The 26246-nt window shown below is 43.9% G+C and overlaps 1 protein-coding gene across 2 annotated transcripts; it reads right to left on the bottom strand.

Annotated features, from left to right (window-relative positions):
* Positions 1 to 7278: 7278 nt before the first annotated feature.
* Positions 7279 to 24583, bottom strand: ZNRD2 (zinc ribbon domain containing 2). 2 transcript variants are annotated; one of them, XM_075281603.1, is made up of 5 exons: positions 24483 to 24583; positions 17639 to 17706; positions 11181 to 11329; positions 11005 to 11089; positions 7279 to 7805 (listed from the first exon to the last, which is right to left on the bottom strand). In XM_075281603.1, exons 2-5 carry the CDS (start codon positions 17649 to 17651, stop codon positions 7483 to 7485), a joined length of 570 nt encoding a protein of 189 aa, XP_075137704.1. In that variant the 5' UTR covers positions 17652 to 17706; positions 24483 to 24583; the 3' UTR covers positions 7279 to 7482. The 2 variants fall into 2 exon arrangements, with proteins under 2 accessions (XP_075137704.1, XP_075137705.1); XM_075281604.1 differs by having other exon boundaries at positions 11181 to 11326.
* Positions 24584 to 26246: the final 1663 nt, after the last annotated feature.

The following is a 26246-nucleotide window of genomic DNA, read 5'->3' as shown; positions in this document are numbered from 1 at the left end:
TTAATGCATATTGCACATTTTCTGTTAGTACAATAAACCTCATTTCAATCCTGAAATATTACTGTGTCCATCAGTTATTAGATATATCAAACTGAAATGGCTGTTGCAAATACCAAAATATTTAGAACTAAAAATGATTAAGATTAATAGGGGTGCCCAAACTTTTTCATAGGACTGTATCTTTAGTTTACAAGTAAAACTACTTTACATCACTGACTTGACTACAATTGGCCTTGAAGGAGCAATTACACCCATTGTGAACAGCGCAGAACTGAAACGCGCTAGGCTCTGCAGCCTACACAGTGGATTAGAGAGCGCCGGTCCTGTTACTATACCTTAATAAGAATTAGAACAATAGTCACTGCATGTGTAAGGTAATAACTGGGTCATCAATTTGCTATATATATAATTCTTATCTATTTTGAGAAGAACATAGCTTATAGGATAACAAAAGATAATGATAGAAAGCCTATTTGAAAACAAAAATATACCGGTAAGTATAATTCCAGATAAAAAAAAAATGCAAAAAATGTTGTTTTTTTTTAAATATATTTACCCAAAAAGGACATTTCCCCAATCTATACCACTATAACCCTTACACATGAACTGACCAGTCTTCTGCTCCCAGAGCTTATAGTCAGATTTAGGAAAATCAATATCTCACTTGCAAATAAAAAGTAAGAAATGAATCATCTGATATAAAATACATGTCAAATGATAAAAAGCAGAAAAATGGAATAAACTCACCTGGGTTAATATCCGCATGACTGCCTAGACCACACATCGACTCACCTGGATCCATCACACTCGATCCATACAAAGTTTTTTACATGAAACTGCTGAGGGAATAATGATGTATTCTCTCCAGACTCCATATGAAGGAGAAAAAAAAAAGGAAAGAAAGAAAATGACATCATTCTCCTATGGTAAAAATGACTCTCGGATGCTAGGTTTCCATAGTAACAGCTGCTGAAAGTACATACACGGCACGAAATGGAAAGCTTGGGCTTAAAATATTGATTTACTATAAAGGAAACAATAAGTATCATGCTGTGAAAACCCACGTCCTTACCAAGAATATAAATTAAAATGTCAGGGAAAAGTGAAGGCCTCCTTAAAAAAAGCAAAGCATTTGCGCGGATGATAGATCATGTTCTTGACATTGGCAACACAATTAAGAAAAATCATTACACCATAAGTTTTATTAATATGTTTCGCAAATGGTAATATACATACTATGGCCTAAATGTATCAAGAGCAGCGGCCCGATTATCAGGCTGACTATAGGGAACGAAGGTTCCTAGGGATACTCAATCCAGAGAATTGCCCAAGCCAGACATGTACTCTCCATGTTCAATACTAAGGCTTGGGTCACATCTGTGAACGGGTTTCCGTTTGGGGGTCCACTTGGGGACTCCCCGAATGGAAACGTAATCCTCATAAAAAAGCGGTTACCTTAGGAAACCCGCAGACTCTGTAGACCAGGGATAGGGAACCTTCGGCTCTCCAGCTGCTGTGAAACTACAACTCCCAACATGCTCCATTCACTTTCATGGGAGTTCCAAGAACTGCAGAGCAAGTATGCATGCTGGGAGTTGTAGTTTTGCAACAGCTGGAGAGCCGAACGTTCCCTACCCCTGCTGTAGACTATAATCCTGTCTGTATGGTTTCCGTTCGGTTTCCACTTGAAAAGGGCAAAAAATACAGAGGCGCGAACAGAATATCAATACTGAGACTGGGTGCAGATGTGAACCGAGCCTCTGTTGCAGGCAGAAGAGGATCAAAGTGGATGCGGAAGACAGCCAGATGGACTGAGAATGCCCAGGAGAGGTTAGGTAAAGTGATTATAAGCATTTGCTATTTTCCATTTCCTCCCCTTGGCCTCTACTTATACTCTATGGTCTGAGGTGACCCCAGTATTTAATAATAGCAACTTTAACTAATCAGAGTGCCGAACCTCACCAATATTCTTTGAATTTCATTGGGTTCTCCTGGGGTAATTTTATACAGTTTGGGACCACTGTGGAGCATATTATACTATGTGGGAGCCACTGTGGAGCATATTATACTGTGTTGGGGCCACTGTGGAGTACATTATACTGTGTGGGGGTCACTATGCAGAATATTACACTGTGTGGGACCACCTTCATTATTTACAACACTCCCCATGTATTTTATGGCAGATACGTGATAATATTATAGGCTGTAATTACATTGCATGGTCACTATAAAACAGGTCTGTGTGATGTAAATAGCAAAGGAGTGAGGGCGTTCGCAAAAGCACCATGGTCCCTTAAAACGGTTGATCACTAGGGGCCCTGGGTGTTAGACCCCCACTGATCTCTTAAGGTCCCTTCACACGGAGTATACGCTCACAGATTCTTAACGTGTAACACGTTTCGAATCAGCGGCGTTAAAACAGACCCTATTGCTTTCTATGGGAGCAGGCATACGTGCGCTCCCCATAGAAATTAATGGGCTGCTTTTTTTCCCTATTGCTTTCAATGTGATGCGCACGTATGCCGGCTCCCATAGAAAGCAATAGGGTCTGTTTTAACGCTGCTGATTCTGAACGTGTTACACGTTCAGAATCAGTGAGCGTATACTCCATGTGAAGGGGCCCTCAGACTGTTAAGACCTCACAAATTAGATGTTTACCAGAACACGCAGCTCCAAGTATTATTTCCATGCTGGGTGCTTCGCTGCTCACTCATCATATTCTTATTAGCCGCAGTTTTGGGTACTATAGTTGTATAGGCCATTATAATGTTAACAATTCCAGGAGCCACGCTGCTTGTTTGCCATACATAGTGAAGAGTTGGTTTTAGGTAGCGCAGTGGTGCATATCGTATGTTGGGCGAATTTACCTGTAGTCCCGCTGTCGGTACAGTTGATCTGAAGGGGCCCTAGCGGTGGGCCTCTACAAACAATTCCACTGGTGGGCCTTAGACTTCCCCATTCAATACCGCCTGTTGGCATCACTTGGCCGTAATGTATGTCAAAACGTATATAACTACTTTAACCTACTGTCAAGTAGTTTTTCTATCTTACAAAGTAAGAACTGCAACACTGTCACAGGTGAAAAAAAAAATGGTTCCATTTTAAATGTTGAGAATCTCATACACAGTGCAACATGGCGAAAGCTTATGAGCTGAGCCGACGCCATTGACAACAGGATGTCTTCTGCAACTTACCGTATTTTCCGGACTATAAGGCGCACATAAAAACCTACGATTTCCTCAGAAATCGTAAGTGCGGCTTATAGATGGATGGAAGCGGCGGCAAAGACTGCGTGCCGCTTCCATACATACATAAAAGGCACCGTAAGGGTGCATTCACACTATGGAACGTCGGCGTGTATCACAGCCGTACACGCCGGCGTTACAGCAGGGCTGCCGGACACTTCCTATTCATTTCTATGGGAGCAGGCATGCGAGCTCTCCCCATAGAAATGAATGGACAGACACTTCCCATTCATTTCTATGGGAGCCGGCATGCGAGCGCTCCCTATAGAAATGAATGGAAAAAAGCAGTCCATTCATTTCTATGGGGAGCGCTCGCATGCCGGCTCCCATAGAAATGAATGGGAAGTGTCCGGCAGCCCTGCTGTCACGCCGGCCTGAAACAGAACGTGAAACTTACTGAGCGGTGCAGGGCGGGCGGGCATTCAGGCCTCCTCTTCCTCCGATGTTCCAGCCTTCTCCTCTGGCGCTCGCTGATAATGGCCGGGGCGCATGCGCAATATCATAATGCTTCCTACTGCGCATGTGCCCTGGCCTATATCAGCTTGCGAGCGCTGGAGGAGGACGGAACATCGGAGGAAGAGGAGGCCTGAATGCCCGCCCACCCTACACCGCTCGGTAAGTTTCACATTCTGTTTCAGGCTTTTATTTTAAAACGGGGGGGGGGGGGGGGGTAGTTTAATCTAACGTTTACGGTTGGGCTCTATCAGCATGATTTTGCTGTTAGAGCCCCTCCTCGCCTGCCGAGCGCTTCCAATAGAAGCGGCTGGCACGCGGGGGGTTAAGCGGCCGCTGGCAAAGCGAGGGGGGACCTGGTTCCTCCATGCTTGTTGATATAGTGGACTGTCAGACTGTCTGATCTTACTTTGACCGCTTTCCCTCGTAGAAGTGGTGCAAATGACAGAAGGGCTCGATGAACTGCGGTAAGCTCGCGCCAGTTGGATGAGTGCGTCCTCTCCCGCTGATTCCATGTACCTTGAACCGGGGTCTCCCCCAGATGAGCTCCCCAGCCTGTGAGGGAGGCATCTGTAGTCAACAGGGTCCAGGCGGGCTGGACCGAGGACTTCCCATCTCGCAGATGGGTCCACCAGGGCAAGGTTTGTCGGGTGCTGATGGTTAACTGGATTGGCTTCTGTAAACCTGAAGGACTGTGATTCCAGACTCTCAAGATCTCGTTCTGTTGAGGGCGCATATGTCATAGGGCCCAAGGAACTGCATCTAGGGCAGCGGACATCAATCCAAGGACCTTCATAGCCGTCCTGATGGTGACCTTCCATGTAGAAGACAAATGATGTGCCACCCGAGCAATTTTCCTTTTGCAAGAAGAGGGTAGAGAGACCGTCATGTTGAGAGAGTCTAGAATAAGTCCCAGGAACTGAACTCGTGTTGATGGCACCATCACTGACTTCTGCCAGTTTACCAGCCACCCCAGCTTGTCTAGTAGAGCTACGACGGTCTGCACCTGCGTGGTAAGAACCTCCTTTGAATGAGCCTTCAGAAGCCAGTCGTCCAGGTACGGGACTATGAATATGCCTTGAAGGCATAGGGCGGCAGCGACCGGAGCTATAACCTTTGTGAAGGTGTGGGGGGCGGAGGATATGCCGAACGGGAGGGCTGCGAACTGGAAGTGCGCCTCTTTCCCTTGTATGTGTACGGCAATCCTTAGGAACTTTCGGTGTGCCAGAAAGATGGGTACGTGGAGGTAGGCGTCCTTCAGGTCCAGAGTGACGAAGTGATCTCCAGGGTGCATGAAAGGTAGTACTGACCTTATGGTTTCCATGCGAAACCGCATCCTGCGAATGAAGTGATTCAGATACCTGAGATCGATGATCATACGCCACTCGCCTGATGGCTTGGGGACCAGGAAGACTGGAGAGTAGACGCCTGTGCCTTGCTCTGCGCAAGGAACCACCTCTAGCGCGGCCTTGTCCACGTACTTCTGAATCAATCTCTCCAGATGAAGTTGTTTGGGGCCCTGAAGAGGGCGGGTTCTTACCATCTTCTCTGGCGGCTGGGAAACAAAATTAATTTTATAGCCTTCCTGGATCGTCTGGATGACCCAGGGGTCCCGAATATTCTGCCGCCAGGCCTCCACATAGTGGAAAAGACGACCGCCCACCCCAGGGGAGGGTAGGGAGGGGGGGGGTGTACTGAGAGGGAATTAGAAGGGGGCATTCTTACGGCCACGAGATGAGCCCCGACCTCTTCCTCTCCCTGATCGCCGCTGGCCTCTGGTGCCTCTCCGGGTGCCTCTTCCTCGAAAGGAGGTACTCCGACCTTCAAGGGGCTGTGGCAGGTTCTTGCCCTTGGAGTCGGCCCAGCCTTCCATGATGTGGTCGAGCTCCCTTCCGAACAGCCGTCCGCGCTCAAAGGGGAGACCACAGAGGCTATTTTTGGAAGTAAGGTCAGCCTTCCAGGGCTTCAGCCATAGGGGTCGGCGAGCCACAGTAGCCAGTGCCATGGATCTAGCCGCCAGACGGGTCTGAAAATGGGTAGCCTCTGTCAGGTGATCCACCAACAGCGTGATGTCGGAAACTGCCGCGAGGAGATCATCACGATCCACGCCAGAATCGATGTCCTTGGACAGGGAAGACAGTTCTGCGCGTAAGCCAGTTGCTACCTCATTCGCGACCATGCCCAAAGAGGCCTGGGCAGAGGCGGACGAATATACACGCCTCAAAGATCCTTCGACTCGGCGATCCATGGGGTCCCTGAGGCCCGAGCCGTCCTCTGATGGAAGGATGGAGCGCCTTGATAACTTGGCCACGGCGACGTCCACCTTTGGTGGGGGACCCCACGCCTTTAGTTGACTTTCAGAGACGGGAAAAAGTGCCTTGAAGCATGTGGATGGCGCAAAGGATCTCTCCAGGTGCCTCCAGTCGCCCTCCATCAGGCGGAGCATCTCCGAAGAGGGCCTGAAGGTACGATACCTACGGCTAGAGCCTTCCCCGCCTTCCCGGTCTCTGATTCTTAGGGTCTTGAATACTCCGGACATTTTGTCAGGGGAAAAATCTCCTTCTCCTCCTCCGTACTAGAAGAGGACTCCACATCCCTGAGGCGCAGCTTTTCCAGAGGCGGCAGGGACAATTCACAATCCAGCCGTGGCCTCTTGGCCAGGGAGACGGCTTCCATCCTTTTCATGGAGTCCTGGACGTACCCCTTCACCCAGGAAACCATCTCTCGCATGGGAGTTGTTTCAACAGAGGGGGCTCTGCACCCCTGACAGAACCGATATTGGGAGTCATCAGGCAGCGGCACTCTACAGGAAGCGCACGCCAGATGCTTCCTTTTGGAAGCAGCCTTCCTTCTAGGAGGAACAGTGGAGGAAGAAGAAGACATTCTGAGGAGGAAGAAAAGGATACACTAATTACTTACTGCCCCCAGGGATGCAACTGAATCTGGTGGCAGAGATGGAGGGGCATGAATCTGGGGGCAGAGATGGGGGGACATGAATCTGGGGGCAGAGATGGGGGGACATGAATCTGGGGGCAGAGATGGGGGGACATGAATCTGGGGGCAGAGATGGGGGGACATGAATCTGGGGGCAGATGAAGGGTGTGTATGTAACTGGGGGAAAGATGGAGGGGGGACATATAGTTTACGGGTGATTGTAGGAGGATTATACAGTGTGGGGGCACATGGAAAATGAATGGGCGGAGTCAACATAAAAGTGGGTGGAGATAAATTTGCCGCGGTGCGGCCCGCTGACTGGCTGGGATCTTGCTCTGCGGCCCACATGCTGAGTTGAGTTTGAGACCCCTGCTCTACAGTGATTGGTCTGAGGACTTCCGCATGCAGGTTCGATTGAACACTGGTCGCTCCAATTCCCGGGAAAAACCCAAATATCTACATTACTTTTGTTAAAATTATTGCAAAGATGCAAGTACTTACAATTAAATATATGTACATGTAAGTATGTGAAACTATAAATATATATGAAAAATAAAAGTATGTACTGTACTGTCTATGAAAAAATTGTTTGTGGCCGATGATAAAAAAAAAAGAAAAAAAAAAAAAGAAGCAGCAACATCCAAACGGTGATGAGAATATACTTTTATTTTTATTACTTTAATGTGAATAAATACAATTTTTGTAAAGCTGACCAGGTAACAAACATTCAATACAGCACTTTTATTACCGCGGTCCATCCTGAAAACAAAGACAGCAATAAAAGAATAATGAATTAATAATGACATACATAGTTGTATTTGTTGCCAACTATAAAAGGACCACCACTTTCTTAATGTCGGAGATCTCGAAGTGACTTTAGACTCTGGGCACAAGTACCAATGAGTGCACATAGTTGGGAGCTATACTCCACAGAACTGGTTTCTTTAAGCTGGTGAGTAGCCCAGCTCATCTTCTCTAGAAGAGCACTCTCAGCAGAAACTAGATGATCAGGATCATTAGAAGTAGTGCTGGCATTTACAGGGCTGGATTCAAGGATTGTTACAGGGGTAACAGCGGCTGGGACGACAGCGGCTGGGACATCACAAACAGGGTTATCCTGTAGAGAAAGTTGATGCTCTCGGACCTGAGACAGCGCAGCTTGAGGATTGAGGACTTCAAAAAACAAACAAGCAAAATAAAAAAAAAATAAAAATTAGTCAAAAGGGAAAGAGGTGGGCAAAAGAAACATAATAACACGGCATTAAATAGTGAAAACAATGAACATTTAAAGGGATCCTATCAGTCAGACACAATTTTTTGTAGGTACCACATCGGAATAGCCTTAAGAAGGGCTATTCTTCTCCTACCTTTCGTCGTCTTCTCCGTGCCGCTGTTCGCCTACAATCCCGTTTTTTCTTGGTATGTAAATTAGCTCTCGCAGCACTGGGGGCGGCCCCAATGCTGCGAGAGAACTCTCTCCAGCGCCGCCTCCTCTTCTTCAGCAGCGTCATCTTCAGCCTCTTCTTCCGGCGGTGGCTTGTAACTTCTAAGGCCTCAAGCAGAGCAGATTGCGTATGCCCACAGGCCACGAGAAAATGGCCGCTTACAATACTGTGCAGGCGGTCATTTTCTCGTGGCCTGTGGACATGTGCAGTCTGCTCTGCCCAAGGCCCGAGGCCTTAGAAGTTACAAGCCACCGCTAGAAGAAGAGGCGGCGCTGGGGAGTTCTCTCGCAGCATTGAGCCGCCCCCAGTGCTGCGAGAGAGCTAATTTACATATCGAGAAAAAATGGGATTGTAGGCGAAGGGTGGCGCAAAGAAGACGACAAAAGGTAGGAGACGAATAGCCTTTCTTAAAGCTATTCTGACGTGGTACCTACAAAAAATTGTGTCTGACTGATAGGATCCCTTTAAAATAGAACCTGAAAACCACCAGCAAGCTGTTATTTATGTTCTCAACCCTGTTTAAAGCAAAACTAATTTTTCTCCCATAAATCCATAGTAAAGATGAAGATAAACTTTGTAATGTATTTCATTAAAGAATAAGGCCAGTTTTTTCACTTACACAGTCCAGTCGTATTAATGTGACCACCGCCTACTTTTGACGTCAACGTTAAATAACCAATCGCAGAAGGCACGTGTCATCAGCCATCTGGGTGCACTCATCATTGTGGAAGGCACGATGGATCAACACAAGTATGCATCTATCCTTGCGGACCATGTTCACCCCTACAAGTGAATTATTTTACTTCAGGATGATGGCATTTACCAGCAAGACAATGCGACATGTCATAAAGCTCGCAGTGTACGTGCGTGGTTCGAGGAGCACCGGGATGAGTTTACCATACTCCCTTGGCCAGCAAATTCCCTGGACCTGAACCCAATCGAGAATCTGTGGGACCACCTCGATTGGGGTTGTTCACGCCATGGATGCTCAACCGAGTAACCTATCGCAGCTGGCCACGGCACTGAAGTCGGCATGGCTCAACATCCCAGTGACCATCATCACAACATCCCCTCTCTTCCTGCACGTCTCGTAGCGGTCCGCTCTGCGAAGTGGTTATTTTGGATTTTGACAGGTGTTCACATCAATGTGACTAGACTGTGTATTTGCCACCTCCTGCCACTAATCAAAAGAAATCTAGAGATAGAGGAAGGGCAGAAAGAGGAAAGCTCCTCAAAGCAGAGACACATCTGCATTGTAGCAAGACATTGTTCTTTCACAACACAGCTGTGGTACCTGATATTACAATCCAGCTTTCTCCTGGCAGAAATGACTTATTTAATGCTGGAGACAACCTCATATCTCTGCTTCTCTTCCTTCTCCCCTTTTCATTGACTTCATTGTAAGCTGACATTGCATGTTTAAGGAGTACAGATAAGAAGTAAAGACAGGAGTAATAGTTAGATACCCAGGCCCTTTTCTTTAGTAAATTATATTGCAAAGTTTGTACCCTTTGGTCAAGAATGTGAGAAAATCAAGTTCTTATTAAGGTAGGCGAGTGTGAAATTTTTGTTATAATATGAGATTAAGTTGACAGACACTTGACCACCATCTCACAACTTCAGGGCCCTAAACTTCAGCTACAAGCTGGTAGTTTAAGTATTTCCTCCTGACAGGTTCCCCTATAGGTTGTCAATACATTTATTTGTGCACTGCAGCGTATACCTTAGTCTGCAGCAACGTACATTTAGGTGATCTATTTCACTATGGCACATTGCGCTGCACAGTGCTCTGACAAAGAGATTGGGCCGACTCTGTGTCCCTGATCATTTCTGCTCCCTGTCACAAAAACAAACTGAGGACATTACTCAAAGTGAATGCTGTGTTCAGCAACCGGACCCAAGTGCAAGAAACCAAATACCTGCCATGGAAATGTGTGGTGACTTGATGATGGCAGGGGCTTCCAGCAATCTGATGGAGGAGAGGAGAATGCTAGGAGCACATGATACCATTCCTGCCAGCAATCCCCTGTATAAAGATCACTGCTAATAGTGACCCAATGGCCGGCAGGTATTAGATCAATATTATCTGTGATCTAAGTACAGAGTAATGCTGGGAGGACACAGCTAATGCTATCCCAGCTTCCACCAGATATCGGAGAGATAAAAAAAAAAGAAAAGAAAAAAAAGTATAAACAAAATAGTAAAAAGGAAAATAAATATAAAAATGGAGAAACTAAATAAAAAAGGCAAAAATAAATTTAAAAAATCCTGTATAACAAAACATTAGAGTAGATTGATAAAGTCTTCATATCCTCTACACTGGGTGAAGGCACCTGAAACGCGTCAGCTGCTCTACTCCCTCCCACGTTCCAGGGGATGATATTTTGAAATATATTTTTATTGATGCTCTTGTTATTACATACAAAATGAAAATAAAAGCTAAGTTTTAATTCCATTAGATTGCTGGAACTTTTTATTCGTCCCTCCATGAATCTGCTGCCCCAGCAGGAGGGGTTTTGATCCTTTGCATCCACCGCACCTATTTGGTCAAGAGGTGTGTGTGTGGGTGTGTGTGTGTATATATATATATACACACACACACACACACACACACACATATACACACTGTGCATAGATATATAGATATCTATGCACAGTGTATATATATATATATATATATATATATATATATATATATATAGTGTATCAATATATTCAGGGGTATAGCAGCATTTAATGATAGAAACTATTTAAGTAATGTGAGTGGCTTCACACATAGCACAGCTTGGACATTTGGATCTGAGAGCAGAAATGACTTCTGTTGAGGTTTTTCACTCTACTGGTGCAGTTATAAACGTCCCAGCTGATGCCAAGTATACATAGATATACAAAGAATGGCACGCGAAATACGATCAAATTTAAAATACCTGGGTTGTCCTTTTCGGTATCAGAATCAAGTTCCTGACACGAGATGCAAAGTAATTTTTTATGTCGATCTTGTAATAATATGGTCTATAGATGACATATTAGAGGAGAGAGAAAAGAGGTCAGTACAGTGTTATTGGCAAGGAGTCTATGGAATGTTTGCCTGGTGCTAACTCACCCCACACATATCACAGCTCTCTCCAAGCATTCTGTATCCCTTCAATAAGTAATCTCCCATCATCCTGCTAATTTTATCTTGGCGCTCACGTCGTGCTCTCAAAATTTTCATATCTGACTCAGATGGAGGGGACCACGTATCATCATCTTCTGTCAAAACGCAGGAAAAAAAGACAATGCATTGGATGTAAAAGGTGGCAAAATACAAATTTAGAAAACAGAACCAAGATGGCACTCACTGTACAAGAAGCTGAAATATTGCAAATGAAAAAGTAAAGATGGGGGAACTGCAGGAAGGTTTAAGTTTAAATATGTCCAATGAAAACCCCCCCTCATTAAACTTTAGCATAGGTCATCAATATTAAATCGGTGGGGGTCTGACATGTGGGACCTGCAGAAATCAAGTGGGTGTATCATTGGTTATTACTAGAGATGAGCGAGTACTGTTCGGATCAGCCGATCCGAACAGCATGCACGCATTGAAATGAATGGATGCACCTGGTACTTCCGCTTTGACGGCGGCTGGCCGGTTAACCCCGCGTGCCGGCTACGTCCATTCATTTCAATGCGTGCGTGCTGTTCAGATTGGCTGATCCGAACAGTACTCGCTCATCTCTAGTTATTACTTAAAGGGGCTCTATCATTGGGAAAAGTCATTTTTAGATAAGCACATCCTTGCATAGCCTTTAGAAAGGCCATTTCACACATACGTATGTAAGTATGTAAATTGCCTCAGCAGATTTTGTATAAGTCCGTTTTTATTCATATGCTAATGAGCTTTGACTGTGCACCGGAAATATCTGTGTGCACTGTCTACTCTGTGAATACACAGCGGAGACGAGTCATCAGCACAGCAGCCTCTGCTATACATACACATAGAGCAAAATCTGCTGAGAAAATTTACATACTAAAGGTAGGTGTGAAATTGCCTTTCTTAAGGTTGTGCTTATCTAAAAATGACATTTCCAATGACAGAGCCCCTTTAACCCCTTAACGACCGGCCCATAGGGAATCTACGTCGGCACTTGCAGGTCCTTCCTGACTGCCCTATAGGAAAACTACGTCGGGCAGTCAGGGAAGGATTCCCTGTCAGTGCCGACGTAATTGGAGCAAGTCTTAGCTGTATCTTACAGCTAAGACCTTGCTCCATAACCCCCCATCGGAGGGGGCTCCGATCGGGTTTTTTTAACCCCTTCAGTTCCGTGATCAAACATGATCACGGAACTGAAGCGGTTCCGTGACGGTGCCGGCCGAATCGGCACCCCCCGCGGCGAGATGGGGGGGTGCCGATGTCTCTAACATGGAGCCTGGGGTCTGGCCAGTGACCCCAAGCTCCAAGAGACCCCCAATACCTGGTTGATCCTGCCCGGGGAAGAGGAAGTCAGACGCAGGCAGCCCCTGCGTCTGACTTCCTCCAGACGCTGCAAGACACTGACAGCTGTGTCCTGCAGCGTCTAATAGAGAATTAGTGATGCTTTTATCAAAGCATCACTAATCCAAGTGTCCTAAAGGGACACATGAAAAAGTAAGAGAAAAAAGTAAAAAAATAAATAAAGTGTCTGATAAAAATGAATAAAGTTATAAAGCCCCAAAATCCCTTTTTTCTATAGAAAATGAATTATATTAAAAAAAAACCTAAAAATTAATAAAAACAATACATATTTGGTATCGTCGCGTCCGTAACAATCTGTACAATAAAACTACAACAATATTTAATGTACACGGTGAACGTCGGGAAAAAAAAACGGAAAAAACCCGCCAGAAGTAGTGATTTTTCGCCATCTCACCTTACAAAATATGCTATAAAAAGTGATCAAAAAGTCATAATCACCCCACAACAGTACCAATAAAAAGCGCACATTGTCCCGCAAAAAATAAGCCCTCAACCAACACTGTCAACCAAAAAATAAAAATGTTACGCCTCTCAGAAGATGGCGATACAAAAAACATTAATTTATGTCCCTAAATGTGTTTTTATTCTACAGAATTAGTATCGCATAAAAAAATAATATAAATGAGGTATCGCCGTAACCGTACCGACCCGCAGAATAAAGGACACATGTTGCTTATATTGTACGCTACATGGCAAAAAATTTAAAAGTTAGAATGCAATGCCAGAATTGATTTTTCTTTAAAAAATCCAGCAAAAAAGAGTTAATAAAATGTATTCAATAAGTTGTAGGCACCCAAAAATGGTGTCATTACAAAATGCATCTCATCCCGCAAACAACAAGCCCTTATATGGCCGCGTAACCAGAAAAATAAAGAAAATATAGCATCTAGCAATGTGAAGACAAAATTCCGCAAAATCGCCAAATCATTAGAACACGACTGGCTGCGTCAGGAAGGGAATATATAAGCTGTGCAAGCGTATATCAGGGGACACCCCATATTTACAGCTTAGGAGGGAACAGACACCAGAAATGACCCCCAAAGTGACCCCCAGAGTGACTCCCCCAATCATAGGAGCTCCTGGGACATAGTAGGGAATTTGGTGTTTGCAATGTACTCCGCACCTCTTATATATTCCCTCTTCGCCATCCGCTGTGCAGTCACGTCTGGGATACTAATACTCACTACACCCCCTGATACATTCTTTGAGGGGTGCAGTTTTCAAAATGGGGTCACTCCTTTGAGGAATCAAGTTTTCTGGTACGTTATAGGCTCTACAAACATGGCATGGCGTCCGGATACCAAACATCTGAATCTGTACTCTAAAAGCCGCATCGCGCTCCTTCCCTTCTGTGCCCTGCTGTGCGCCCAAACTGCAGTTTATGACACATGTATGACACTGGTGTACCCAGGATAACGGACGTAATGTCATATGTGAGTATAAACTGATATTAGGGCACAGCCGGACACAGAAGGGAAGAAGGGTTATTGGGTTTTTGGAGCACAGACAGTTTGGTTTTTGGATGCCATGACACTTTTGCAGAGCTGAAGCGCCAGTAAAGCGGAATCCCCTGATATGTGACCTTATTTTGGAAACTACACCCCTGAAGGATTTATCCAGGGCTACAGAGAGCATTTTTAACCCCCAAATGTTGCTATAACTTATTATCCATAAATGAATACGCAGATGATTGTGAAAGGTAAAAATGACCATTTTTCCAAGAAACCGTCATTTCAGTACGTAATATATTGTGCCCGACTTGTATCAGAGATGAACGCTCTAAAAGCTGTTGTGCCCGGGATACCAGCTTACCAGTTTTTGGAGTGTCTCTGCTGACATAAGTTAGGCACAACATATCAGATACTGAAATGGCGAATCTCTGGAAAACTTCATTTTTAACTTCTCATTATCAGCCGCAATTTCATTTCTGGAAACTAAATAAATGCAACACTCAAGGGTTAAAAATGCTCGCTACGCCACTTGATAAATCCCATCAGTGGGCTAGTGTCCAAAATGGGGTGACATGTCTGCAGATTCCACTTTATTGGCAATTCAGGGGCTTTGCAAAAGTGACGTCCAAAAACCAAACTGTGCTCCAAAAACCAAAATAGCGCTCCTTCCCTTCTGTGCCCGGCTGTGCCCAAACAGCCTTTCTACCCACATATGGCATTAAGTCCGTTATCCGGGGTACACCAGTGTCATACATGTGGGCATACACCGCCATTTGGGTACACAGCAGGGCGCAGATGTGAAGGAGCGATATGTGCTTTTGGAGTGCAGATTTAGATTGTTGGTGTTTGGACACCATGTCATATTTGCCGAGACCCTAAAATTTCCCCTACAAAATGGGGTCACTTCTTGGCGAATTCCAGTTTACTGGCACCTCCAGGGCTCTAAAAAACCAACATGGCGCCCCGAAAGTCCCTCTAACTCTGTAACCCAATAGCTAAAAAGCGCAGTGCTCCTTCCTTTCTGCGCCCTGCTGTGTTCCCAAGCAGCAGTTTACACCCACATATATAATTTTCTGCCCCTCGGGATGGCCCCTTAATAGTTTTAGGAGTGCAGGTCTCTGACAACACAAAGTGGGTGCAACGTATTGGGCACCGAGATGGCAGATTTCTTTACAAATTTCAATTTTCATTTTGTACATTAATTTTTGGGAAGCATTTTTAGGCTCAAAATGATATTACCCCTTGATACATTCCTTGATGGGTGTAGTTTTTAAAATGGGGTCACATTTGAGGGGTTTCCATTGTATTGGTACTTTAGGGGCTCTGCAAATACAACATGGCACCAGAAAACTATTCCAGCCACATCTGCCCTCCAAAAGCCAAATAGCGCTCTTCCCATTCTGACCCCCACCATGTCCCCATACAGCAGATTATGGCCACATATGGGGTATTGCCGTGTTCAGGAGAAATTGTGCAACAAACTGTGGGGGGCTTTCTCTCCTTTAACCCCTTATGAAAATGAAAACTTTGGGGATAAAGGGACATTTTAGTAATTTTTAACCTACACATCCCTAAGTTAGTAAAATCTGTGAAACGGCTATAGGGTCAAAATGCTCACTATACCCCTCAATGAATACCTTAAGGGGTCTAGTTTATAAAATGGGGTCATTTATGGGGGGTTTCAATTGTTTTGGTAACTCAAATCTTGTTTGAATGTGCAATGGTCCTAAAATATCTGCAAGCAAAATTTGTGTCTTGAAATCCAGTTGGTGCTCCCTTCTTTTTGGGCCCTGCCGTGCGTCCGTACATAGGATTAGGGCCACAAAGTGTACATTTTTGAACACGGGAGAAATGGAGCCATCTATTTTGGGGTGTTTTTCTTCATTTTCATGTGTTATGTGCAAAAAAACTGCCTTTAAACTTACTCTTTTGTGTAAAAAATATGAGAATTTTTTGTTTGACGCAAATTCTTTTAAAACCTATGGGGTCAAAATACTCACTATACCCCTCAATGAATACCTCAAGGGGTCTAGTTTATAAAATGAGGTCATTTATTGGGGTTTTCAATTATTTTGAAAACTCAAATCTTGTTTAAATGAGCAATGGGCCTGAAACATTTAGAAGCAAAAATTGTGTCTTGAAATCCAGTTAGTGCTCCCTTCTTTTTGGGCCCTACCATGCGTCTGTACATGGGATTAAGGCCACAAAGTGTACATTTTTGAACACGGGAGAAATGGGGCCATTTATTTTGGGGTGTTTTTCTTCATTTTCATGTGTTATGTGCAAAAAAACTGCCTATAAAATGACACTTGTGTAAAAAATATGATTTTTTTTTTGTTTGACGCAAATTTTCTCAAAACTTATGGCGTCAAAGTACTCTCTATACCCCTCAATGAATACCCTAAGGGGTCTAGTTTATAAAATGGGGTCATTTATGGGGGTTTTCAATTGCTTTGGTAACTCAAATCTTGTTTGAATGTGCAATGGGCCTAAAATATCTGCAAGCAAAATTTGTGTTTTGAAACCCAATTGGCCCTCCCGACCTCTTGGGCCCTACTGTGTGTCCGTACATAGGACTAAGGCCACAAAATGGACATTTTTTAACACGGGAGAAGTGGGGTGATATATTTTGGGGTGTGTTTCTTCTTTTTGATGTGTTGTGTGCAAAAAAACTGGCTTTAATATTACATATATTTGAAGAAAATGAAAATGTAATTTTTATCATCATTTGTAATAATTCTTGCAAAACAATATTTATTTGATCAAAATGCTCACTATACCCCTCAAAGAATACCTGAAGGGGTCTAGTTTTACAAATTGGATCATTTAATGGGTGGTTCTGTCATTATGCCACCTATTCCTGTCTGCAAACAGAGCTTGGTACAGGAAAAAATGACAAACTCAAAATTTCCAAAATTTGCTTATAAACTTGATAAACTTGTAAATTGTCTAAGTTACTCAAATATGCTAAAATTATTTCAAATATGCTTGAAACAAAAGGAACATTTGGAAATATATAACTAGTAACTTTTTTGCCCTGTATTATTGTGCATATGTGAGATATCGCAGCTAAAAATGGAAAACATTGAAAAATTTTCAAAATTTTCAGCATTTGCGAGTTTTTAAATAAATTTACGCAAGTTATATCAGTCTAATTTTAGCTTCTCAGTAAAGTACAACATGTCACGAAAAAACAATCTCAGAATTGCTTGGATGTGCTATACTGTTACAGAATTATTCACTGATAAAGTCACACAGGGCAAATTTGCAAAATTCGGCTTGGTCATTAAGGTCTAAAACAGGCTGGTCACTAAGGGGTTAAAGGGGTTCTCCAGGATAACCAACTTTTTTTTTTTAAAGGAGGTGGGGGAATTTATAAATAAATAAATATATACTCACCTGTACCTGGTGCTCCGGGGGCTTGCTTTTGTGAAACTTCCCATAGTGGGAGACACTGGAGGTGAGAAAGGGTTTTGTTTTTTTTCACCTTCCCCAGCCTCCTTACAAAAAAATGGTTATCCTGGACAACCCCTTTAATTCAGGTCCTTAACACAAGCCACATATTGAAAAGAAATTTTTGACATTAACACGACAATGTAAGAGAGCATTACTCACCTTGTAACGCCATGCTGAGAAAGCTTGTAGCAAATGCCAAAGATCTGGGATGTCACTGCTCTTTAAAACTGAAGGATAATAATAAGTTAACAAAATGAACAAAATCCCTTGTCTGCCACAAAACCCCCCCATGATAATACCATTGCAAGAATCGCAAGGAACACGGTGGCTCAGTGGTTAGCACTGCAGCCTTGCAGCGCTGGAGTCCTGGTGTTCAAATCCCGCCAAGGGCAAAAAACCATTTACAAGGAGTTTGTATGTTCTCCCCATGTCAGCATGGCTTTCCATCCCATATTCCAAAAAAAGACATACTGATATGGGAAAGATGTACATTGTGAGCTCTATGTGGGGCTCACAATCTACATTAATAAGAAAAAAAAAAATACAAGCTGGAGGGAGACATTCAACTGTACAGGCAGCTGGAGGGGGACATTATACTGTTGGGACAATTGGAGAGGGACATTATAATATGGGGGGATATCATGTAGGGGCACAGAAATGGTTGAAATTGGTAGAATCAAAATATGAGTGGGTGGGGCTAAATTCCCCATGGCATGAACAGCATGACACATACAGTCCTATGAAAAAGTTTGGGCACCCCTATTAATCTTAATCATTTTTAGTTCTAAATATTTTGGTATTTGCAACAGCCATTTCAGTTTCATATATCTAATAACTGATGGACACAGTAATATTTCAGGATTGAAATGAGGTTTATTGTACTAACAGAAAATGTGCAATATGCATTAAACCAAAATTTGACCGGTGCAAAAGTATGGGCACCTCAACAGAAAAGTGACATTAATATTTAGTAGATCCTCCTTTTGCAAAGATAACAGCCTCTAGTCGCTTCCTGTAGCTTTTAATCAGTTCCTGGATCCTGGATAAAGGTATTTTGGACAAACAATTCAAGTTCAGTTAAGTTAGATGGTCGCCGAGCATGGACAGCCCGCTTCAAATCATCCCACAGATGTTCAATGATATTCAGGTCTGTGGACTGGGATGGCCATTCCAGAACATTGTAATTGTTCCTCTGCATGAATGCCTGAGGATTTGGAGCAGTGTTTTGGATCATTGTCTTGCTGAAATATCCATCCCCGGCGTAACTTCAACTTCGTCACTGATTCTTGAACATTATTCTCAAGAATCTGCTGATACTGAGTGGAATCCATGCGACCCTCAACTTTAACAAGATTCCCGGTGCCGGCATTGGCCACACAGCCCCAAAGCATGATGGAACCTCCACCAAATTTTACAGTGGGTAGCAAGTGTTTTTCTTGGAATGCTGTTTCTTTTTGGACGCCATGCATAACGCCTTTTTTTTATAACCAAACAACTCAATCTTTGTTTCCAAAATGAAGCTGCCTTGTCCAAATGTGCTTTTGCATACCTCAGGCAACTCTATTTGTGGCGTACGTGCAGAAACGGCTTCTTTCTCATCACTCTCCCATACAGCTTCTCCTTGTGCAAAGTGCGCTGTATTGCTGACTGATGCACAGTGACACCATCTGCAGCAAGATGATGCTGCAGCTCTTTGGAGGTGGTCTGTGGATTGTCCTTGACTGTTCTCACCATTCTTCTTCTCTGCCTTTCTGATATTTTTCTTGGCCTGCCACTTCTGGGCTTAACAAGAACTGTCCCTGTGGTCTTCCATTTCCTTACTATGTTCCTCACAGTGGAAACTGACAGGTTAAATCTCTGAGACAACTTTTTGTATCCTTCCCCTGAACAACTATGTTGGACAATCTTTGTTTTCAGATCATTTGAGAGCGGGCTGTCCATGTTCGGCGACCATCTAACTTAACTGAACTTGAATTGTTTTGTAGAAAGAAATGGTCCAAAATACCTTCATCCAGGATCCAGGAACTGATTAAAAGCTACAGGAAGCGACTAGAGGCTGTTATCTTTGCAAAAGGAAGATGTACTAAATATTAATGTCACTTTTCTGTTGAGGTGCCCATATTTGTGCACCGGTCAAATTTTGGTTTAATGCATATTGCGCATTTTCTGTTAGTACAATAAACCTCATTTCAATCCTGAAATATTACTGTGTCCATCAGTTATTAGATATATCAAACTGAAATGGCTGTTGCAAACACCAAAATATTTAGAACTAAAAATGATTAAGATTAATAGGGGTGCCCAAACTTTTTCATAGGACTGTATTCTGTCCTTTGAAATTTTGAAGGTATTCATGTAGCCTGTAGGAAAATACCAGGGCCACATCTAACTAACTGCAAGTAACAAAAAGTGTTTTTGAAGGTAAAATTGTTTTTCAAAAAGGTATGAGCCTCATTGGACAGTAGGAGAAACCCCATACCCTACATTGATAGGAGTCTGTATGTCAGTATATACAGTACATACACTGCAGACTGCAATCAGAGCGTCTATACTAATACATGGCCGGCCCTATACTGGACAGTGTGAGCATCTATACTAATACATGGCCGGCCCTATACTGGACAGTGAGAGCATCTATACTAATACATGGCCGGCCCTATACTGGACAGTGTGAGCATCTATACTAATACATGGCCGGCTCTATACTGGACAGTGTGATCATCTATACTAATACATGGCCGGCTCTATACTGGACAGTGAGCATCTATACTAATACATGGCCGGCCCTATACTGGACAGTGTGAGCATCTATACTAATACATGGCCGGTCCTATACTGGACAGTGAGAGCATCTATACTAATACATGGCCGGCCCTATACTGGACAGTGTGATCATCTATACTAATACATGGCCGGTCCTATACTGGACAGTGTGAGCATCTATACTAATACATGGCCGGCCCTATACTGGACAGTGTGAGCATCTATACTAATACATGGCCGGCCCTATACTGGACAGTGTGAGCATCTATACTAATACATGGCCGACCCTATACTGGACAGTGAGAGCATCTATACTAATACATGGCCGACCCTATACTGGACAGTGTGATCATCTATACTAATACATGGCCGACCCTATACTGGACAGTGTGATCATCTATACTAATACATGGCCGACCCTATACTGGACAGTGTGAGCATCTATACTAATACATGGCCGACCCTATACTGGACAGTGTGATCATCTATACTAATACATGGCCGACCCTATACTGGACAGTGTGAGCATCTATACTAATACATGGCCGACCCTATACTGGACAGTGTGAGCATCTATACTAATACATGGCCGGCCCTATACTGGACAGTGAGAGCATCTATACTAATACATGGCCGGTCCTATACTGGACAGTGAGAGCATCTATACTAATACATGGCCGGCCCTATACTGGACAGTGTGAGCATCTATACTAATACATGGCCGGCCCTATACTGGACAGTGAGAGCATCTATACTAATACATGGCCGGCCCTATACTGGACAGTGTGATCATCTATACTAATACATGGCCGGTCCTATACTGGACAGTGTGAGCATCTATACTAATACATGGCCGGCCCTATACTGGACAGTGTGAGCATCTATACTAATACATGGCCGGCCCTATACTGGACAGTGTGAGCATCTATACTAATACATGGCCGACCCTATACTGGACAGTGTGATCATCTATACTAATACATGGCCGGCCCTATACTGGACAGTGTGAGCATCTATACTAATACATGGCCGGCCCTATACTGGACAGTGTGATCATCTATACTAATACATGGCCGGCCCTATACTGGACAGTGAGAGCATCTATACTAATACATGGCCGGCTCTATACTGGACAGTGAGAGCATCTATACTAATACATGGCCGGCCCTATACTGGACAGTGTGAGCATCTATACTAATACATGGCCGGCCCTATACTGGACAGTGTGAGCATCTATACTAATACATGGCCGGCCCTATACTGGACAGTGTGAGCATCTATACTAATACATGGCCGGCCCTATACTGGACAGTGAGAGCATCTATACTAATACATGGCCGACCCTATACTGGACAGTGTGATCATCTATACTAATACATGGCCGGCCCTATACTGGACAGTGTGATCATCTATACTAATACATGGCCGGCTCTATACTGGACAGTGTGATCATCTATACTAATACATGGCCGGCCCTATACTGGACAGTGTGAGCATCTATACTAATACATGGCCGGCCCTATACTGGACAGTGTGAGCATCTATACTAATACATGGCCGGCCCTATACTGGACAGTGTGAGCATCTATACTAATACATGGCCGGCCCTATACTGGACAGTGAGAGCATCTATACTAATACATGGCCGGCCCTATACTGGACAGTGTGAGCATCTATACTAATACATGGCCGGCCCTATACTGGACAGTGTGAGCCTCTATACTAATACATGGCCGGCCCTATACTGGACAGTGAGAGCATCTATACTAATACATGGCCGGCCCTATACTGGACAGTGTGAGCATCTATACTAATACATGGCCGGCCCTATACTGGACAGTGTGAGCATCTATACTAATACATGGCCGGCCCTATACTGGACAGTGAGAGCATCTATACTAATACATGGCCGACCCTATACTGGACAGTGAGCATCTATACTAATACATGGCCGGCCCTATACTGGACAGTGTGATCATCTATACTAATACATGGCCGACCCTATACTGGACAGTGTGAGCATCTATACTAATACATGGCCGGCCCTATACTGGACAGTGTGATCATCTATACTAATACATGGCCGACCCTATACTGGACAGTGTGATCATCTATACTAATACATGGCCGGCTCTATACTGGACAGTGTGATCATCTATACTAATACATGGCCGACCCTATACTGGACAGTGTGATCATCTATACTAATACATGGCCGACCCTATACTGGACAGTGTGATCATCTATACTAATACATGGCCGGCTCTATACTGGACAGTGTGATCATCTATACTAATACATGGCCGGCCCTATACTGGACAGTGAGAGCATCTATACTAATACATGGCCGACCCTATACTGGACAGTGTGAGCATCTATACTAATACATGGCCGGTCCTATACTGGACAGAGAGAGCATCTATACTAATACATGGCCGGCCCTATACTGGAAAGTGTGAGCATCTATACTAATACATGGCCGGCTCTATACTGGACAGTGTGATCATCTATACTAATACATGGCCGGTCCTATACTGGACAGTGAGAGCATCTATACTAATACATGGCCGGTCCTATACTGGACAGAGAGAGCATCTATACTAATACATGGCCGGCCCTATACTGGACAGAGAGAGCATCTATACTAATACATGGCCGACCCTATACTGGACAGTGTGAGCGTCTATACTAATACATGGCCGACTCTATACTGGACAGTGTGAGCGTCTATACTAATACATGGCCGACCCTATACTGGACAGTGAGAGCATCTATACTAATACATGGCCGGCTCTATACTGGACAGTGTGAGCATCTATACTAATACATGGCCGACCCTATACTGGACAGTGTGATCATCTATACTAATACATGGCCGGCCCTATACTGGAAAGTGTGAGCATCTATACTAATACATGGCCGGCCCTATACTGGACAGTGAGAGCATCTATACTAATACATGGCCGACCCTATACTGGACAGTGAGCATCTATACTAATACATGGCCGGCCCTATACTGGACAGTGTGAGCATCTATACTAATACATGGCCGGTCCTATACTGGACAGAGAGAGCATCTATACTAATACATGGCCGGCCCTATACTGGACAGTGAGAGCATCTATACTAATACATGGCCGGCCCTATACTGGACAGTGAGAGCATCTATACTAATACATGGCCGGCCCTATACTGGACAGTGTGATCATCTATACTAATACATGGCCGGCCCTATACTGGACAGTGTGAGCATCTATACTAATACATGGCCGGCCCTATACTGGACAGTGTGAGCGTCTATACTAATACATGGCCGGCCCTATACTGGACAGTGTGATCATCTATACTAATACATGGCCGACCCTATACTGGACAGTGAGAGCATCTATACTAATACATGGCCGGCCCTATACTGGACAGTGTGATCATCTATACTAATACATGGCCGGCCCTATACTGGACAGTGTGAGCATCTATACTAATACATGGCCGGCCCTATACTGGACAGTGTGAGCGTCTATACTAATACATGGCCGGCCCTATACTGGACAGTGTGATCATCTATACTAATACATGGCCGGCCCTATACTGGACAGTGTGATCATCTATACTAATACATGGCCGGCCCTATACTGGACAGTGTGATCATCTATACTAATACATGGCCGGCCCTATACTGGACAGTGTGAGCATCTATACTAATACATGGCCGGCCCTATACTGGACAGTGTGAGCGTCTATACTAATACATGGCCGGCCCTATACTGGACAGTGTGATCATCTATACTAATACATGGCCGGCCCTATACTGGACAGTGAGAGCATCTATACTAATACATGGCCGGCCCTATACTGGACAGTGTGAGCGTCTATACTAATACATGGCCGGCCCTATACTGGACAGTGAGAGCGTCTATACTAATACATGGCCGGCCCTATACTGGACAGTGTGAGCGTCTATACTAATACATGGCCGGCCCTATACTGGACAGTGTGAGCGTCTATACTAATACATGGCCGGCCCTATACTGGACAGTGAGAGCGTCTATACTAATACATGGCCGGCCCTATACTGGACAGTGTGAGCATCTATACTAATACATGGCCGGCCCTATACTGGACAGTGTGAGCGTCTATACTAATACATGGCCGGCCCTATACTGGACAGTGTGAGCGTCTATACTAATACATGGCCGGCCCTGTAGTTGCTCTTCTCAGTATAACCACACCTGCTCCTCACCTTGTCATAAGCGTCAACACCACATGAAGGTAAAACTCTGAGAGACGCCAGATTATAGTTGGGCATAAAGGACCTTTGATGATGTCACGACCATGTGGTTAGTCTCGTGTGTAGAAGAGGCTAGTGTTGAAGGACCTTAGATGACGTCATGATCATGTGATCTGTCACGTGTGTGGGAGGAGTTACCTTCTATTCTTTTTATGATGGAGAAGTTTCTCGTGATTTTATCGTGTTCTTTGTGAGCCGGAGCTGCAGATCTGTTCTCTACGTGCTCCAACACAACAGTACACTGGTACAATACACACAGCAATACACAGTAGTACTGTATATACAGCAGTACACTGTACTACAATGCACACGGTTGTACCCTGTCATACAATACAGCAGTAAACTAGTACAATACACAGTCGCTCACTTTAGTACAGTGTAGTACAATACACACCATACACTACATTACACAGCTGTACACTGGAGAATACTGTAGTACAGTACAAATAATACACACAGCAGTACCACAGCACAGTACACACAGCAATGCACTGTACTACCATACACACAGCAGTACACTGTATATACAGCAGTACACAGTAGTACAATACACACAGTAGTACTTTGTGCACCCTGTCATACAATACAGCAGTAAACTAGTACAATACACAGTTGTTCATTTTAGTACAGTGTAGTACAATACACACCATACACTACAATACACAGAAGAGTACTTATAACAGTGCACACAGCACTACACTGAGAACACTGTAGTATGGTACAAATAACACACAGCAGTACACTGTAGTACAATACACACAGCATGTCTATTAGACATTCCTATGTCTGTTACTGCTGAAAGGGTTGCTGAGGACATTTTGAATGTGTTTAGCACAATTAGGTTACCAACACACATTCTGACTGTTCAAAGTTGTAGTTTTACCTCTTCCTTTCTATCTAAATATATTAAGTTATTGGTATTCAGAACTTAGAACTACCATCTACCAGTGGGCTCACTGAATAGGATAACCAAACCTAGACACACATGCTCAGAAAATTTGCACACAATGGGGGGGGGGGGGGGCGGACTTGATTGAGATTGGCATAGTGAAGGAAAAATTGAATAAAGTACCTACCTGTTGAGATGTGAGATGCACAAACAAAAATCGCAGAACCAAAGAAAGTCACATAAAAATTTTACAAAAATATTTATTAAATATACCAGAAAAATATAAAAAACATGCAAGACAATGGAGGACAACAGAGGAGGATCCACCTAGATGTACATGTATCAGTTTGTGCATTGGTATTGGTTTTTTGGAACCATAAAGAAAATTATTTTTCTTATATTTTGGGTAAAAGTTTTTTGGTTTTTGAGATGTGAGATGCGCCTGAATTATTTAAATGCTCTAACCTGTTAGCCCAGGAGCTGAGCAGCCACCATAGACTATACAGTGGAGACCCGGTGGCAATGCCCGCAATTAGTGCCCTCTCTGATTGTGGGTATTATCTCCCTGGCATTTTGGTCAAAGTGTATCACCAGCATCGGGGTCGACAACATTGGCAACTGGGAGTTTATTGAAGTTCCAATGTTTGTCTGGCATATACTTCTATTACAGGCAGCTTTAGGGTCCATTCACACAGAGGAAAATGGCGCTTTATTTGGCGCTGAATTTTCAGCGCTGAAAAAAAAGCCTCTCATTGACTTCAATGGGTGCTGCTAGCTTTTTTTTTGCCTCCCACAAAAAACTGCATAAAAAGCGGACAAACCAATTG

This window comes from Leptodactylus fuscus, chromosome 7 (genome assembly GCF_031893055.1).
Source record: "Leptodactylus fuscus isolate aLepFus1 chromosome 7, aLepFus1.hap2, whole genome shotgun sequence".
In the NCBI taxonomy this organism is placed as follows: Eukaryota; Metazoa; Chordata; class Amphibia; order Anura; family Leptodactylidae; genus Leptodactylus; species Leptodactylus fuscus.
Note: the sequence above shows the minus strand (reverse complement) of the source record. Positions and strands in the feature narration are given on the sequence as shown.

Bases quoted from the DNA above. Each gene is read 5' to 3' on its own strand.
- ZNRD2 (XM_075281603.1), bottom strand. The intron at 11,090-11,180 runs GTGAGTTAGCAC...TGTCATCTATAG, and splicing joins AGAGCTGTGATATGTGTGGG to ACCATATTATTACAAGATCG. The intron at 7,806-11,004 runs GTATTTTAAATT...TGTTTTTTGAAG, and splicing joins TACCGAAAAGGACAACCCAG to TCCTCAATCCTCAAGCTGCG.